General features: G+C 39.1%; 1 protein-coding gene across 4 annotated transcripts in view; it reads right to left on the reverse strand.

Moving 5' to 3' along the window:
• The window catches only part of itgbl1 (integrin, beta-like 1), a 54,503-nt gene that overhangs the window by 23,261 nt on the left and 16,207 nt on the right, over positions 1–15,035 (reverse strand). For all 4 annotated transcript variants that reach the window (XM_017310805.2, XM_017310808.2, XM_081601111.1 and 1 more), the window contains 4 exons: positions 14,012–14,134; positions 12,282–12,422; positions 7,018–7,158; positions 6,598–6,744 (listed from right to left, as the gene is read on the reverse strand). In XM_017310805.2, the coding sequence (XP_017166294.2) occupies positions 6,598–6,744; positions 7,018–7,158; positions 12,282–12,422; positions 14,012–14,134 (552 nt within the window). The remainder of the gene's footprint in view (positions 1–6,597; positions 6,745–7,017; positions 7,159–12,281; positions 12,423–14,011; positions 14,135–15,035) is intronic.

The following is a 15,035-nucleotide window of genomic DNA, read 5'->3' on the forward strand; positions in this document are numbered from 1 at the left end:
AGAGCCCTAAATATTGTATGTTTATGTTATTTCCCTGAGTTACTCAACATATACTGTTACAGAAACTCACAGTTTCAGTGTTGGGGTCACATTGTATTTGGGAAACGTTTGATAGTTGTGCACATAAAAAAAAAATAACGTAGTTTACTGCAACGTGAAAAACTAGTTAAAATCAAACCTACTTGAAGATACTCAGACAAAGTGTACATATATATATTTATAAAAAATCCCTTTTCACCCTTCCGCAGATGGACACTTTCATCCTCAGAGCTCGGGTCCTCTACCAGAAGCCTGGGAGCCACAGTATCTTGGCTGTGCCTAGAACTGCACATTTCTGGACTGAAATGTCTGATACTGTTCCTGGGATCCTGTTTTAGCCACTGCTCCAGTTTGGAGGTGACTGCCCCGAGGGGCCCTGCGCTCCTCGGCCCTGTAGACAGTGTAGACCCGCCAATTTCTGCCAGGATTGGTTTGGTAAATGCCTGGTCGCTGACAAATAAAACTTTGATCATTAGGGATTTCTTTTCCTCTCATTGATTGGATGTTTTATTTATAACAGAATCATGGACAAGTGGTTTGGGTGACTCCAGCATTTTTAAAGAACTTGAACCGCGGAACTACGGCTATTTTAATGCTCCAAGAATGTCGGGGTCCGGTGGAGGAATAGTGACTGTTTTTAAAAGTTGTTTTACTTGTAAGCAGAAAAACAACTACTGTGGGATTAGCTTTGAGATTAGCCTATCTGAACTCGGCAGCTCTCACACTGTGCTGTGTGCGGCAGTTTATCGGCCACCAAAGTGCAACAAAAACTTTATAAATGACTTTTCTGATTTCATGACTGATATCATGCCAAGGTATGACCGAGTTCTCATTGTTGGTGATTTTAATATTAATGTCTGTTGTCCTTCTTCATCTATTGCTCAGTAATTTCTTAATGCTATCGATTCTTTTAATTTTGTGCAGTGTGTGACTGGTGCTACCCATGACCATGGTCACACTCTTGTTTCTGTTCACTATGCCCGCCACTTGGTTATGTCGTTCCATGTAAGCTTTCCCTGCCAGCATCTTGCACCCTGTTGTTATGTGCTGGACTGTCTCAGGGGCCTCCTTGCACAACCTACACCTTGGGTCTTGTCTGGTGTGGTAGATCTGGGCCTCTATTGCTCTGGTGTTTAGGGCCTGTTCCTGTGCAGCCAGGATGAGAGCCTCTGTGCTGTCCTTGAGTCCAGCTGCCAGTCTCCTGTTGGGCATTTGGGCAGAAAACTGTGTGAAACTGAGCTTTAACAACCTCGACTGGTCTGCTGTTCAGTATCAGCGTAGAGGAAGAAAAGCTAAACATACTTCGGAGCTGTGAGAGAAGACTCTGAACTGTTGACGCTTGTTTCATCTGTGGACAACATGGACATTTCCTGAGGGACGATCTGGACAACTCACAGATCCAACACCAGAACCAGTTGGACTGACAGAAAGCCAGAGAAGAGAGACGGGGGAGGATTTGGCTGCCGCAACGCCGAGACCGAGCGCCGAGTGGGGGAGAGGGGCGAGAAGGAAGGAACAACATGAATCCACATCAACCACTGTGAAGGATGACCTGTCTGTAACGTCCATCTAGATCATGACTTTAAATCTGACAGCAACAGAGTGAGCAGCAAAACTTCACTCAAGTATCAACTTCAACTTTTGACACCAAAGAGGACAATGTCCAGAGCAATAGCTACAGTAGTTTAGATGTTTCTGAAAGGCTGTCCACTCAAAGAACTATTGCTGGTCCACTGGTGAGTGACGATTTACACTGTCCTGTTATCCTTAAATATGCATTTAAAAGAAAAAATCAACTTCAGAAATTGCTTGGTTTTTTGATAAGTTTAATTTTGACCAAAGACGATGAAATCAGATGTTGCCTGGTTGTTTAATTTGGGTTTATTTAGAATTAAAGAGGATGAAGATGAAGATGGAAGACTTTGAAACTGTTTTGTTTTAATTTGAAGTGTCGGCATTAGAATCAGATGGGGCAACATTAAAATGTTACTTGTTTATCATAACGTGGGTTATATTCAAATCAAAGAGGATGAGATTATATTAAATTTTAATTAGATTTTCATAGGAGGATGACTTAATATCACGTAAATTACATTTAGGATTTAAATTTACATTTAGGATTTAAAATTAGTATAAAACCTACATTTTCATTAACATAAGCAACGTAATATAAAATTATTAATAATTATCGTGTTAGGGATGTCTAACATGCTCTTATTTTACAGAGAATAATTTGGGATTAAAATAATTGCTTATTTAAACAATTATAAGAAAACAGTTACTTAATTACTTAGAAAACGGTTTGGTATCACGCTGGTATTTTACCATTATTTCAAATTCATCCTTTTAAAGTTTTGTGAAAGATGACAAAACATATAAATGACCGTCTCCCTGGCAAGGAGACGTTACAGGGTAACTTTTCCTACTTAACAAAGGTGAAACGATGAATGCCAGTGGGTTTTTCGTATCCTGTGTTTTGTTTCATCATACAGAATAATGTTTCAATGACTGAATGAATATGTAATGCCTTAAAATGTATGGGATACGTTTTCACTTCTCACTATAAAAATTGTAGAAATGTCCTTTTAAATAAGACTCATGTTGTCTCTGCCTGGCAGAGCTTTCCATCCAGAACTGCTTCATGATTGATTGTCCTGCAAGCTCTCTGTATTGTGCACAATTCATAAATAAACCTGATTGAGTGATTTTACCTGAACAGTGCTTGGTAAGTTTTTTTCCACAACAATGGACAAAAACATTAAAGGCTCTCAAGTAAAAGGCGTGGCGGTTTTAGCTAATGTTGGACCCATTAGCAACATGCTAACATTAGCATCAACCTTTAACCATATATGCGAGTAGTAAAGGCATACATGACACATGAAAACATACTGAAGACGAATAACTCGCCTTTAAAGAAGCTCTGCTTCTACCAATGTTCAAGTCCACAAACGTTCTAGAAGCTTCCCACACTTTCCTGTGCACCGCTGAGCTGAAGCATTCACTCCAGTAACAAAAATAGTCAAATCCAGTTTACTCAAAATAACGTAGTCAAGTACTTTTCTCAGGCCAAACATGTACATTACTCACATTACTTGAATAGTTGAATAAACAATTTAGTGAGACTTGAGTAAAGCATACAAGCCTAATATAAGTAAGAATAGGTAAGCCAAGATACTGCGCAGAACCCTCAAGCTCCAAGGCCTCTGGTAGAGGACTGAGCTCAGAGGATGAGAGAGAGAGAGACCAAGAGAGAAGGGATATAGGCATATGCTGCCACCCCTGAAAAAATTCCTGTCCCCCTCTTGCCACCCCATAGATATTTTTCTAGATCCGCCCCTGGATTTGAGGATGACGTCAAGCTCCTGCTAAAACAATAATGATCTTTTTTCTTTTTTTTTGTCATGTCTAGAAGACAGGTGAAACATATTCAAGAAACAACAGATGAATTTAGTTGCTTTCTGTATGAGACCAAACTCATGTTCTCATAGCCACTCCAGTAGGTTAAATAAAGGGGATCAGGCCTTTCAGTCGGTGGTGGTTAATTTTCCGAGGCTTTTATTTCTTGATTTTCATTGTGTTTCTTATGTTGGTTTTATGTTTTGCATGGTTTTATGGTTGATTTCGATTGTAAAGTGCTTTGTGATGTCTGTGAAAAGGGCTTTATAAATAAATTTGACTAATATACCATGTGGCAAAGTTCAGATTAACCCAATCTGATTTCGTATGGCATTCTCCATCCTCCAGTTGCTTCCACAGTCACCATATCTCAATTCAATAGAACAAGTTTAGGAAAATGTTAGCAAGGGTGGAACAAGACATTTGTATCATTGATGTACAGATGATTAACATTCAGAAACTGCACCTATCCTATCATGTCAGAATGCAACAAAATGAAGCTCAATGTCAATGTCAGAAACACCAATTCTGGATCAGGATGTTCCAAGCATCCTGTATACCAAAATGCTTAACTCTTGATTTTATAGGTTCCAGTTTTATATTAGCTGTAATAAAACTAGCCAAGTGGCTTTCCATTTATATTGGTTTGCATAAATGTTTAAGAAAACATAGCATCCAAAGAGAACCACCTATTGTAGGATGTAGGGCTAGCTAATCAATGTAGCGATACTCAAATTCCAAAAACATAACAGATGACGTGTATCTGGTACAAGTCACTGAAACAAAATCCCACAATGCTGGGGTTAATCTGTTATTGTCTAACACAGACAACTTCATGCACACCAGAGAGAGGAATCCCGAGAATCAGAGGGAAAAAAAAAAGTTGCAAGCAGGTGCTTCCTTGAGGAAATACCACAGTATAAAGAATGTGCTATCCACAAGCATCTTGTCTCCACCACTCAGGAAGAAAGGCTCTGAAGCTGCTGCTTCAGATTTCAAGGCTTTTCCGCTCAAGCTGCCATCTGTACCAGCCGCATTCATCCATGCCTAAATGATTTTCAACGTCTGTCCCCTTCGCTTTCCCTCTTTTTCACTCTCTGACTCTCCTAAAGTGATTCCTGCCTCTGTGCGTGTGTGTGTGTGTGTCCATTTTCTGAGTTTTCACACCCTTCCACACTATTACTGAAGTGCTCTAATTTGTCATATGATATTTGGATTATTCAAACAATAATCCAGAGGCAAAACAAGCTGTACCAATGCTTCCACAACAGTGACCTAATCGGGCAAACATGATAATAATTGCTACCCTAACAGGTTCTCTCCATAGTGAGTCACATTTAGACATTTTTAACTAACAGGAATAGAGACACAGGTCGCATTTTGTTTCAGTGCGAGAGGAGTTTGAGTTTTGATGATGCATTTACAGAGTTTATTGCTTTTCTCGGTCATAAAAGAATTACAAAAAGAAAGAATGTGCTTAGTTCAGGGAATGCTCACTGCCAAGTAAATGGACAGAGAAGGAAGCATTGTGAATTGCATTAATTTTACTTGTGCACACAGCAGTTTGAAGTTTCACTCAGTTGCAGCATTTGGAGATAATCTAGAGGTACCACTGGAGGAATTAAAGTTAATTAACTCTCCCGGAAAAAATTAATCTTTTTTTTTTCTTTTCCTTTCTGCTACATCATGTGAGTGCAGGCACCGCGAGTCTTCAGCCTCGTTGTGGTATTAGTTTAAAGCCGTCACAATCGCTTTATTTTACACAAAACGTCCTAAGTAGTTTGTATATTAACATAACACTAAATTGGCCCTATTTTAAGCCTGCACTTATTGCCGCAGATCTGATGTTTTGTCCCATGGCGGTGTTTACTTTGTAATGGAGTTATCGCCATGGCAGCAGCCGGGGCCCTGCGTGGTTTCAGGTTTCTGATTTAATCAGCAGCTATGAGTGTGAGGGATATCTATGCCTGCTATAATAACACGCAACACACAAAAGTGCACATGTCATCTCTTTTGATTTGGAACAAAGCGGCCGCTGAAAAGCAGGAGAGTCCCCGCTGACCTCCCCCGCAGTCAAATGAAACATGAAATCAATGCTTTGCGTTAACCCCTGGATAAATCCAGAAGCGGTGAGACCAAGCGGGTTAAGTCTTTGTGGTGTCGCCCACCTCCGTCAAAATTATTAAGTCGAATCGGTAATTCGGCGTCTTTCACCAGGTTCTCTTTGAAACTGCTGAATCTGTCAGGTGTTCTGGGGAAAACCACAAAGAGGTTCACGAACAACATGGGCAGAACAAAAATACAGAGAAAAGCTGAAAACTTTTGAGTGATTCTATTTTTTTCCAACATTTTCTAAGAGCAAAGCAGTTAAAAGATCAGGAGTACTTTAAGTATAATGATAAACTTGGGTTTTAGAAGCTCTGCAGGGTCTATTAGTTTAACACAGCATCCCAGAATGATTCATGAGGGTAAGAGGATAATGAAGAGCTGAGAAAACACACAGCCACCATACATTTTCTTCAAGCTGCTGAAGCTGGCAAGTTAAACACATTGCCATTGTCTAAACCTATTTGTGAATGGCAAAAAAAAAAGAAAAAATCTCTTTAAGAATAAATGTGAACGAACCTCAGAAGGACCACAGCACCTTCTGTATAAGATAACTGTATGTGTCACATACAGTGAAGATCTCTCGACTTTAACATTTAAAAGAGCAATGCTACAGATGAATTAGTGCTGAAAACAAATTGGTAGCATGACTTCACTGTTTTCCTATTGAGAGTCAAATATACCTCTGATCATTTACCAATCACGCCATACAAACGTTCAAACATGGCGGTGGCGTCATTATTTCAAGCAAAGGTTATTGTGACAGGGGTCAGAAGACCAGTCAGAAACCTTTTGAAAGTTCTTGACACTTCCAGGAAAAATATGAATACAGAAACAATCATTGTGAAGTTCTGATTGTAGATTGGAAAAAAAATGTCCAGAATCCATTTTAACAGTGTTAAAAACTTGCTCAAGACCTAGGTTGCCCAATTGAAGATCAAAACTAGAGCTGATAGAAATAGGATACATATGATGTAAGACCACTGGAAATTGTTTGTGTAACAAACATAAGCACAATAAAAGTTTGCACCAGAGACCTTGGAAAACAAGGGATACCTCGTCCATTGCAGGGTAGCTTTGAAGTTCCTCTACATTTCTTCAGGCTGCTATCCAAAGACAGTGAGCAACTTAGAGGGTGCTCACACTTCTTCCCTGTCCATCCGTCCTTGCAGTCACACCTGCCACAGTTACACTGACCATGACCTGCCCAGAGAAAAGGGGAACAGCTAAAAGAAACCAAGAAGAAAATACATCTAACTGAGAAAGAAAAAGAAACAGAACTCATCCCACCTAACATTTTTAAGTCGTATAGAAGATTTACCTGAATGGCTGCGATGTTACACTGAAGTATTATCAGTTGTAAGCTTTGTGTTTATTGTTAAGAAAGGTAAGCTAAAGGTATGCTAAAGTGTCTTTGCAAGCATGCATCTAGCTTCATAAGAAAACATCCCACAAATTTTCAAATAATATTCTGACCTGAGCAGAAGTCGTCAGTGTATCGGTCGTACGTCGCGTGACAGTTCCTCTCATCGCACTCACAGGTGTCTCCATGGATGTCCCCCCAGTCTCCAGAGGGATCTACATCATGGCAGGTGCATTCCCCACACACACAAGTACCTAATGCAAAAGACAAAAAGGACATGATGTCAGTTACAGCTACAGCACATCAGTGGAATGAGGGGTCTTTACGGTTATTTAGAAGTACCGACTGCGTTATCCATCGGAAGGATACAGGTCATTGATGTTAGCTTGCAATGGGATTCGCAAATACGACCCAATGAGGTCTAATTTGTAAAATAAGGCCTCAAACAACAAACAGATTATGCATTTTTATACCTAATTTGCATTCTTTGAGTTTTCTACATTTTGTCCAGGTACAAATACAAAACTTCATTGTAAGTTTTTTTTTTTTTTTTTTTAGATAAACCAGCATGATGTGGTGCTTCATTAATAAGTCAGTGAAAAACAAAATGTGGTTTTCAAGTTTACTTACAGAAATAAATGTGAAAAGGAGCGTTATTAGTATCCGCACCTTGGCACCTCTCTTTTCCTGTACTCACTTACACCAGCTGCTGTTCTCGCTCAAAAGATGAACATCATTCTGGCTCCTGTAAGTAAGTTTCTGACCTCAGTAACAACAAGCGCAGCACCTGTTCAATGCTGTCTGGCACAGATGGGGGAAAAAAAAACAAAAAACTATATCAACACTACTGCCACGAAAGATATTATAGTTTGTGCAACACCAACATCAAACAAAGGAGTGGTGCTCTTTTGAAGTGGCAAGAAATGAATGGAGAATCTTTTCCTGGTGAGGATGGAGGACTGCAGCAGATTGAAGTGAAGCCTGTGTAACTGTGAGGGAGCGGATTTCATCTTAGACCCAATGGGTGTCTCTGCTCCGCTGTGCCATGGAATCGACTCCGCGGTACATATGATGCACGCGTTATGGTCAATGACAGCGTTTACGACGCCTCCGCACAGCGGCGGAAGGCGATGCCGTGCTTAGTTAGAACCAATCCTATTTTTGCCAGACGCCAGAGCAAGCGCAGGGTCAATCTTCAAAGGCCCGAAATTTCAAAATAATTCACAGAGACAGACTACGTTCAGTGGGAAAAACGACATATATTAATGTATGCATTTATGTAAACATCGTTTATGACTATGCATGAAAGAAAATGTATGGATTTTACTCTGAAACTTATTACGTCAAGTTTTGTTGCTCGAGTCGCAGTAGGAGTGTCTGTCGGGGCGGATGAAGTGGGAGAGAAACCGATGGAAAGATAATAATTTTAGAAGTTGAGAACTACAGTACTTTATATGATACCTCTTATCTGTTTTATGACTAGATTTAGTGCACAGTCTTTCATTTCCCACGTGTGCTTCTTGGGGCACCTCTGGGGTTCACAGCAGAGCGAATTCAGGAACATCTCCAGTCCAAGTGTGCAGCAGAGCGGAGCAGAGACGCATGCAGTGTAAATCCGGGGTTACACAAACAGTAGTCCTCCTGTTAAGTGAAGATTATTTAGACAAGTTGTCAGAAGTTATGGAGTGATGTGTAATAACACCAAGAAGGGAAAGTATTGTACCAGTTTAACACTTAGACTCAGACGAGAATTTGGTAAATAAAGAGCAAATGAGCATCGAGTAAATCCAGCTACCAGAACACATCTTATGTATTTTGATAGAATCATATTTACTGGTTTACTTCTGATGTTATTTAATTTTCTTTATGGAAATATTATTTTGTGGCAATAGGCTATATTTTACTCCTGTTGAGTTAGCACTCCTAATCTATTTCATCTTGCTGCGTTTTAAGGTAGTTTTTATGAATAAGTGAACAGAGAAACAGATGATTTATTTAATGTAAAACAGACATAAAAAACAAATGCCGCTGTAGTCGGCGTTAAAACAAAGTGATTAATTTCATTTCTAATTTATGTTCAACTATTTATCTACACATTTTAGTTTTGCCTTCTTTGAAACAGCAATAAACCTGCTGATAAGGAATCATCTCTCTTCAGTATCCTAACGTTAGGGAGGCATTTTACTGATTGTCAACCACGTGGCGCACACACGTCGAGGGCAGCACGTCCTGTAAAAGTAAGCAGGTTCAATTCAAATGTAATGACACGCATTCCAGTACGGAGCAATTAAATTTAGCTCATAATCCAATTCAGCAAAGTCAGATGGAATAAATTGCCCAGGAACAAAATGTTGCCTTTCAAAGGAAGCCAGCAGATTGCATTTGTTAAAAGGTGCTAAGGTTATTTGATGGGTGTTCTTTTCATTGACTTTCATCAGTTTTTTTTCTTTTCCAGAATCATTCCAGCATACCAGAAAATTTAATATTCATGACTAAATTTATTCCAAAAATTGCCTTCCACCTCAAAGATCAGATTTTTATTTATTTATTTTTTATGTTTTATCTTGTTGGGGGCAGGGAGGAACTGCCTCCAAAATGAATTTTCCTTTTAAATCTTTATTCCTTCATTTATCTTTTCCCTCTTTTCTTTTCATTTGTTTAGCATCTTAGCCCAGGCGTTAGCAAAGCAGCAGCCGGTGGAAACCCATTTCCTCTTATCGGCGGAGACAGAGCACCGGGAGCCCCGGGGGAGAAGGCCAGCTGGCAGGCCGGAGGGGCTGAGGCTGCCGCATGTCTGCCCTGTGGCTGAGCGTTCAGTCTTCCCCACCCCCTCATAACCCTGCAGTCCTGGATTAATAGATCCATGAATTATCTGTCTGTCACAAATCTCATGGATGAACTGAAGAGAGGTAATAGAAACACCTTTATTATTTTCTAAATGTTGCAGTTATGCCATATGTTCTATCCAGACATAAACCAACACTCTGCCTCTTCTCTGTCTCTCTCTCTCTCTCTCTATATATATATATATATATATATATTGCAGCCATCAGTGTTAAATTGTTCTGATTAAAATGAGTCATGTCAGTAGCAGCCTTTGGCAGTTTGCTTCTGTTATATTTCATCCTGCCTTGTGGGAAGGCTAGGTGAGCCAAGCAGGAGGTTTGATACTTCGGTGAGTTAAAAGAGAATTACTGTATCTGCAGGTCAGATCATTAAGCTATTTATCCCACAGTGCCAGAAGAAAAATGATCAGCCAAGGAAAGGGTGGAAGGAAGACGTTCACCGTCTCATGCCGAACAAATACGCTTCACATCTCCAGATCTATGCACAACAATGAAATCAACTCATTTCTTAATTAGTGTTTTTACAGTGAGGAAGGTTTTTTTGGTTGATTTTATTCTTTCTGGTCTCTTATTGCTAAGGTTATACCTTTTTTTTTTCTTTTTTTTTCTCAAAAAATACATTATGATTAATATTATTACTCAGATATATTTGCTGCTTGTTGTCCCATGCGTTCCATTTTCATGTATTTTCTTTAACTTTGACTTACAGTACTTCAACTTCACTTACCTCGCTGTTAATCGAAATGTTCTTCCTCTCTGTTTTGGTATTGTCATTTCTTTTTGTTGCTTCATCTCTTCACCTCTCTCACTTCGCCCCAGAAGACGTAAAGTAAAGGCACTGACCCACCAAACGACTGCATTTGTTTTGTACACGCAAAGACAGAACAAAACCAGACTTTGGCATAGCAAAGAGACAGCGCAGTTCAGAATTGTGTGCAAAGCAAATAAAATTTGTCTGCGGTTTAGAACAGCACGGACCTTTTGTTTCTTCATATTTGGAACACAAATAGTGCAGTGAATCTCAATGAGGAACATGCTATCTGTTTCTCACAGTAACGCACAAATTAGTACATTTTCTGAAAGATTCAGAAACAAAATGTTGAACTGCTTCATTCCTTACGCAGTGAGGTTGTTATCTTAGTTTTAAAATGTTCCCTAAAGAACATCCGTTGAGGCTAACTTCTCATCTCAACCTTTGGCTCTGGAGCAAAGAGCTGACGCAAATAAATGTGCAAATTGCTCCTCAGTGCCTTTAATGTTTGCACCAGCATGTTATTTTTATTAATTGCCTTGTTTATCATAGTCAGATGCAGCACATAAAAGACAAAAAAATAAAAAAAATGGACCCAGGTGCAATGGAAAATAAATCAAATTTATTTTAAAGTAGTTCTTCCTCATTTGCATAAAAAACTTTTCTTCCTAAATAATTACCAGTGATTACAGAAGCTGAACCTCTCAAAGCTCTCTCACTGGGAAAATCGACATCTGCAACACAAAACTGGCCATACTTTCTTCTTCTTTTTTTTTGTTGTTTTTTTTGTTTTGTTTTGACAGTTGTGCTCTTGACCAGAACTTGCGGCTCTGTGATGGGACTCCCATGCAGCCTCATTTCTTCCAACCGGTTACCAGGCCCTCAGCCAGGCCGCTGTAATTAATTTTCGAGAAATTCACTGAAATCCTGGAGGAGCACTTCAGTTAACTTAAATGAGATATTCCGCTGATTGCTTGCTCGCCATGCTCTGATGAGTCACAGAACATGATACTTTTTAAGGCAGTCTAGAGTCTGCGCTGCATTTAGTTCTGTATTTTTCCTGACCGTTTCATAATTTGGGCTATTCAAACAAGATGAAAAGCTCTGACCCGATGTTTCCATGTTACATGTTAAGCAAAAACAACATTTTGCACAAGCCCTACATCCTGCTGCTTTTTAAAAAAATCCCTTTCTTGAAGCTGCTTTTTTCATGAGAAGACTGACTAATGTCATAAACTTGATGATTTATCATTTGACGGCTGAAATGAAGATGGTCTCATTTTGATGATGATGATGCACAAATTAGAGTTATTTTATGAAAAGTAAAATCTGGAGGGAAAGACGAATGTAAAGATATGTTTTATTTTTCGAGGTGAAGTTCATCCTTCTGATGACTGAAACAGACAAGAAATTGAAATGTGCCTCTTTAGCTTGTTTCTTGTTCCTAGGCAACACAAATACAATGAAATCATTACGGTGACGCTGTTTATGTTAATAGGTCTGAAGCGTATCATTCCTCCCTCTCCATTCTGCAGTTTTATGGTTTTGCAAACCACCGTCAATATGCTAATGTTCCGGATGCTCGAAAGAAAATTTGCCCAGATGGAAAATTCCCAAGTTTATTTATGTGAAATAAAGTTGTGATTCTTCACAATCAGATATTTTACTTAGATCAGTTATGATTTTCTGGATTAGTTCTGTATTTTCTTTATACTCAATAATGCAATTTTTCTTTAGTTTGTGTAATGTCTCATGTTAACAGTGAAGAGGACAAACAAACCTCTGTTGCTGCAGATTTTGCCATCTGGAGATGTGCATTTCCGCTTGCTTTCCCATGGGCTGATGTCACACTGGAACTCACATTTGTCTCCATGCCAACCAGCAGCACAGTAACAGTTTCCACAGTAACACTGGCCATGGCCTGGAAGGACATGGAAAAACTCATGAGTTCTCATGCAAGAGATTGACAGACATACTTCTAGATTTTTAACAATCTTACTTTTGCAGAAATCAGATTTGATATCATTCTTGATTTTGTCATTTCTACTTTTGCACATTTGTCAAACATAAACATCAATCATTTGCAAAGATCTATCAGCCGCCAGCTTTAATGTGTGGCTTTGTAATGCTATTGCAAAGATTTATTTATTTTTTTGACAAGATAAAGAATGCATTTCATATATCACCGCAAGATTTACAATCTGAAATCAGCAGCAACATTTCTTTCTCAAGAAATGAGTTTGAAACTTTGAAATTGTTGCCTTGTGTATGTAAAATAAAGCGATGCTACTCATGACTGACTCCATTGAACAGATGCTGAACATCGCTTAATGTCTAATACTGAATATGCAGTGTAATGTAGCACATTACTGCAGGGCGGGACATGAGTAAGTGCAAACTGCACTGTACAGAATATTGAAAAAAGGTTCCTCTCCTTTAATATTTTCCTTTCTCGTCAGGTATCAAATACGTCAATATATTTCATTAGGATTTTATGAAGAAAAAAAAAACCCAGCTCAAAGCAGTGCATTAATATAAAAGGGAATAAAAAAAGACTCACAGTTTTGAAAATATTTTAGAAATCTGAAATGCATTTGTGTTCTGGCGCCTTTAATCTAATGGCTCTGAATGAAACACAATGCTGCCAACTGCCTTCTAAAGTAACAAAAAGTAAATCCAGTGCACCAGAGAGCAGTATATAGAAAGACAACTATTATTTGTGTAAATCTAGCCTATATGGAACAGTGGGATCTAGCAACCCCTCATGGAAAGAGAGCCATACAAAGTCTCATCAAATATTCATCACACTCAACTTTTGGACACATCAAATATTTGGGAAAAGTGCTCTAGTCAGGTGGAACAAAAGTTCAGCTGTTCGGCCTACATGTATGTGTTGCAGAAAATATTCTGTACACACAATCTCCAGAAGGAAGGATGGCTCCAGTACAATGACATACAGAGGTATAGACGGAAAAAATGGCCAAAAATCTATCAGCAGATTGGTGAAACTGGTAATGTTTCAATCAAGAAATTTACAACCGCTTAGTATTGAACTGGGAGATTTGGAGAGATGTAAATTAATGGCACAAGTACTTAGATTTCTATTTGAAAAATTCAACTGCTTGGTTACGTGCTAATTTGTGATAACCTATCATGTCGTAATATCAGATTTAACAAAATGCAAGGCACCGTATATGATCTTTCTTGTCCTTTCTCTTTGACCAGACGTAGATAAATGCAGAGTCTAGATGCCTTTATGATTCCACACCTGAGACGTTGATCCCAGACAAGCAAAACCTAACTGCAATTTTTAAAACTATATCTACTTTTTAGCAGTAGTTCAGCAGACGTTCAGTTGCAAATTCAATGCACAAAAACAGATAAAGGGGGTCATAAAAGTACGAGTGCTGCCAATCTCCAGATGTCTTATCTTCATTAAATTGTCATTAAAACTCATTTGTTTCTCATTGCAGTGTCTCTTATAGTTGAGCAACTGTGAGTGTAATCTACCTCCACAAACCTCTCCCGTGTCTTCATCCAGACATTCGCCGTCGTCACATTCACAGAAGCGTCCCGTCACTAAGCCCTTGTCATCATTTTGGTCACACATGCAGCTCCCACAGTGACAGGTCCCTGCAAAAAAACAAAAAATAAAAATAAAAGATTCTTACACACAGCCACCAAGTGGCTCTGATTTTTGTTTAAACTTTGCAGTAGATACTTGCATTTAAATGGTAAAAGTGTGAGTACAATATTTTGATGCAGTGAACTGGGAGATTAAAGAATCTGGTTTACAGCTGTTCATTGGAGGGAAGTATTTTTGCATCAAGTGCCAACAGGTTTAAGCTGGTGTTTGACAACTAGAGGTGGTGGTGGTGGTGTGTGTGTGTGTGCGGGGGTGTGCGTGTGTGTGTGTTTTTGCATGTATGCTGGAGCTTTTTGGATTAGGTGTTGAAGAAGCAGAAGGCTAAACAGACACATGCGGTGAATACATTAGCATGTCTACATATTCCAATAGGCCACATCCTATGCTTTCACACACACACTCTCTTATACACATCCCACACGGATACGCACACACCCACTGAGACTTGTTTATTCCTCATTTAGCTGAAAGCATTTGAGACGAGTGGAGAGGGCGAGCCCAGATGGGCAACTGGCTGTATGTGTTTGAAAAACAGCCTTGACCGACTGCTGACCTAACATCATCCATGCAACATCGAGACACACACAGACGAGATCGAATTATACATAGACGAGATATTAGGGGTTAAAATATTAGATTGTCATAGTAGCATTCTTAGACATCTTTCAAAGTTTTTCTTTGGACATTAGCTGCTTAGTTAAATTTAAATGCTAGGTAGCAATTCACCAATTCACAAAGGCCTTTTTCTGGTCTAAAACGCGCTTGTGTGCACCAAGTGTAGCCGGTGGAGAGTATTTGATGTGCTGTAGGCTTTCACAATGCATTCAAAACAAAAGAAGATAGCTGTTAATACATCATTATGTAGTTTGTTTTTTTTTCAAGAAGAAG

This window comes from Poecilia reticulata, chromosome 2, assembly GCF_904066995.2.
Source record: "Poecilia reticulata chromosome 2, P_reticulata-male-v2, whole genome shotgun sequence".
Lineage (NCBI taxonomy): Eukaryota > Metazoa > Chordata > Actinopteri > Cyprinodontiformes > Poeciliidae > Poecilia > Poecilia reticulata.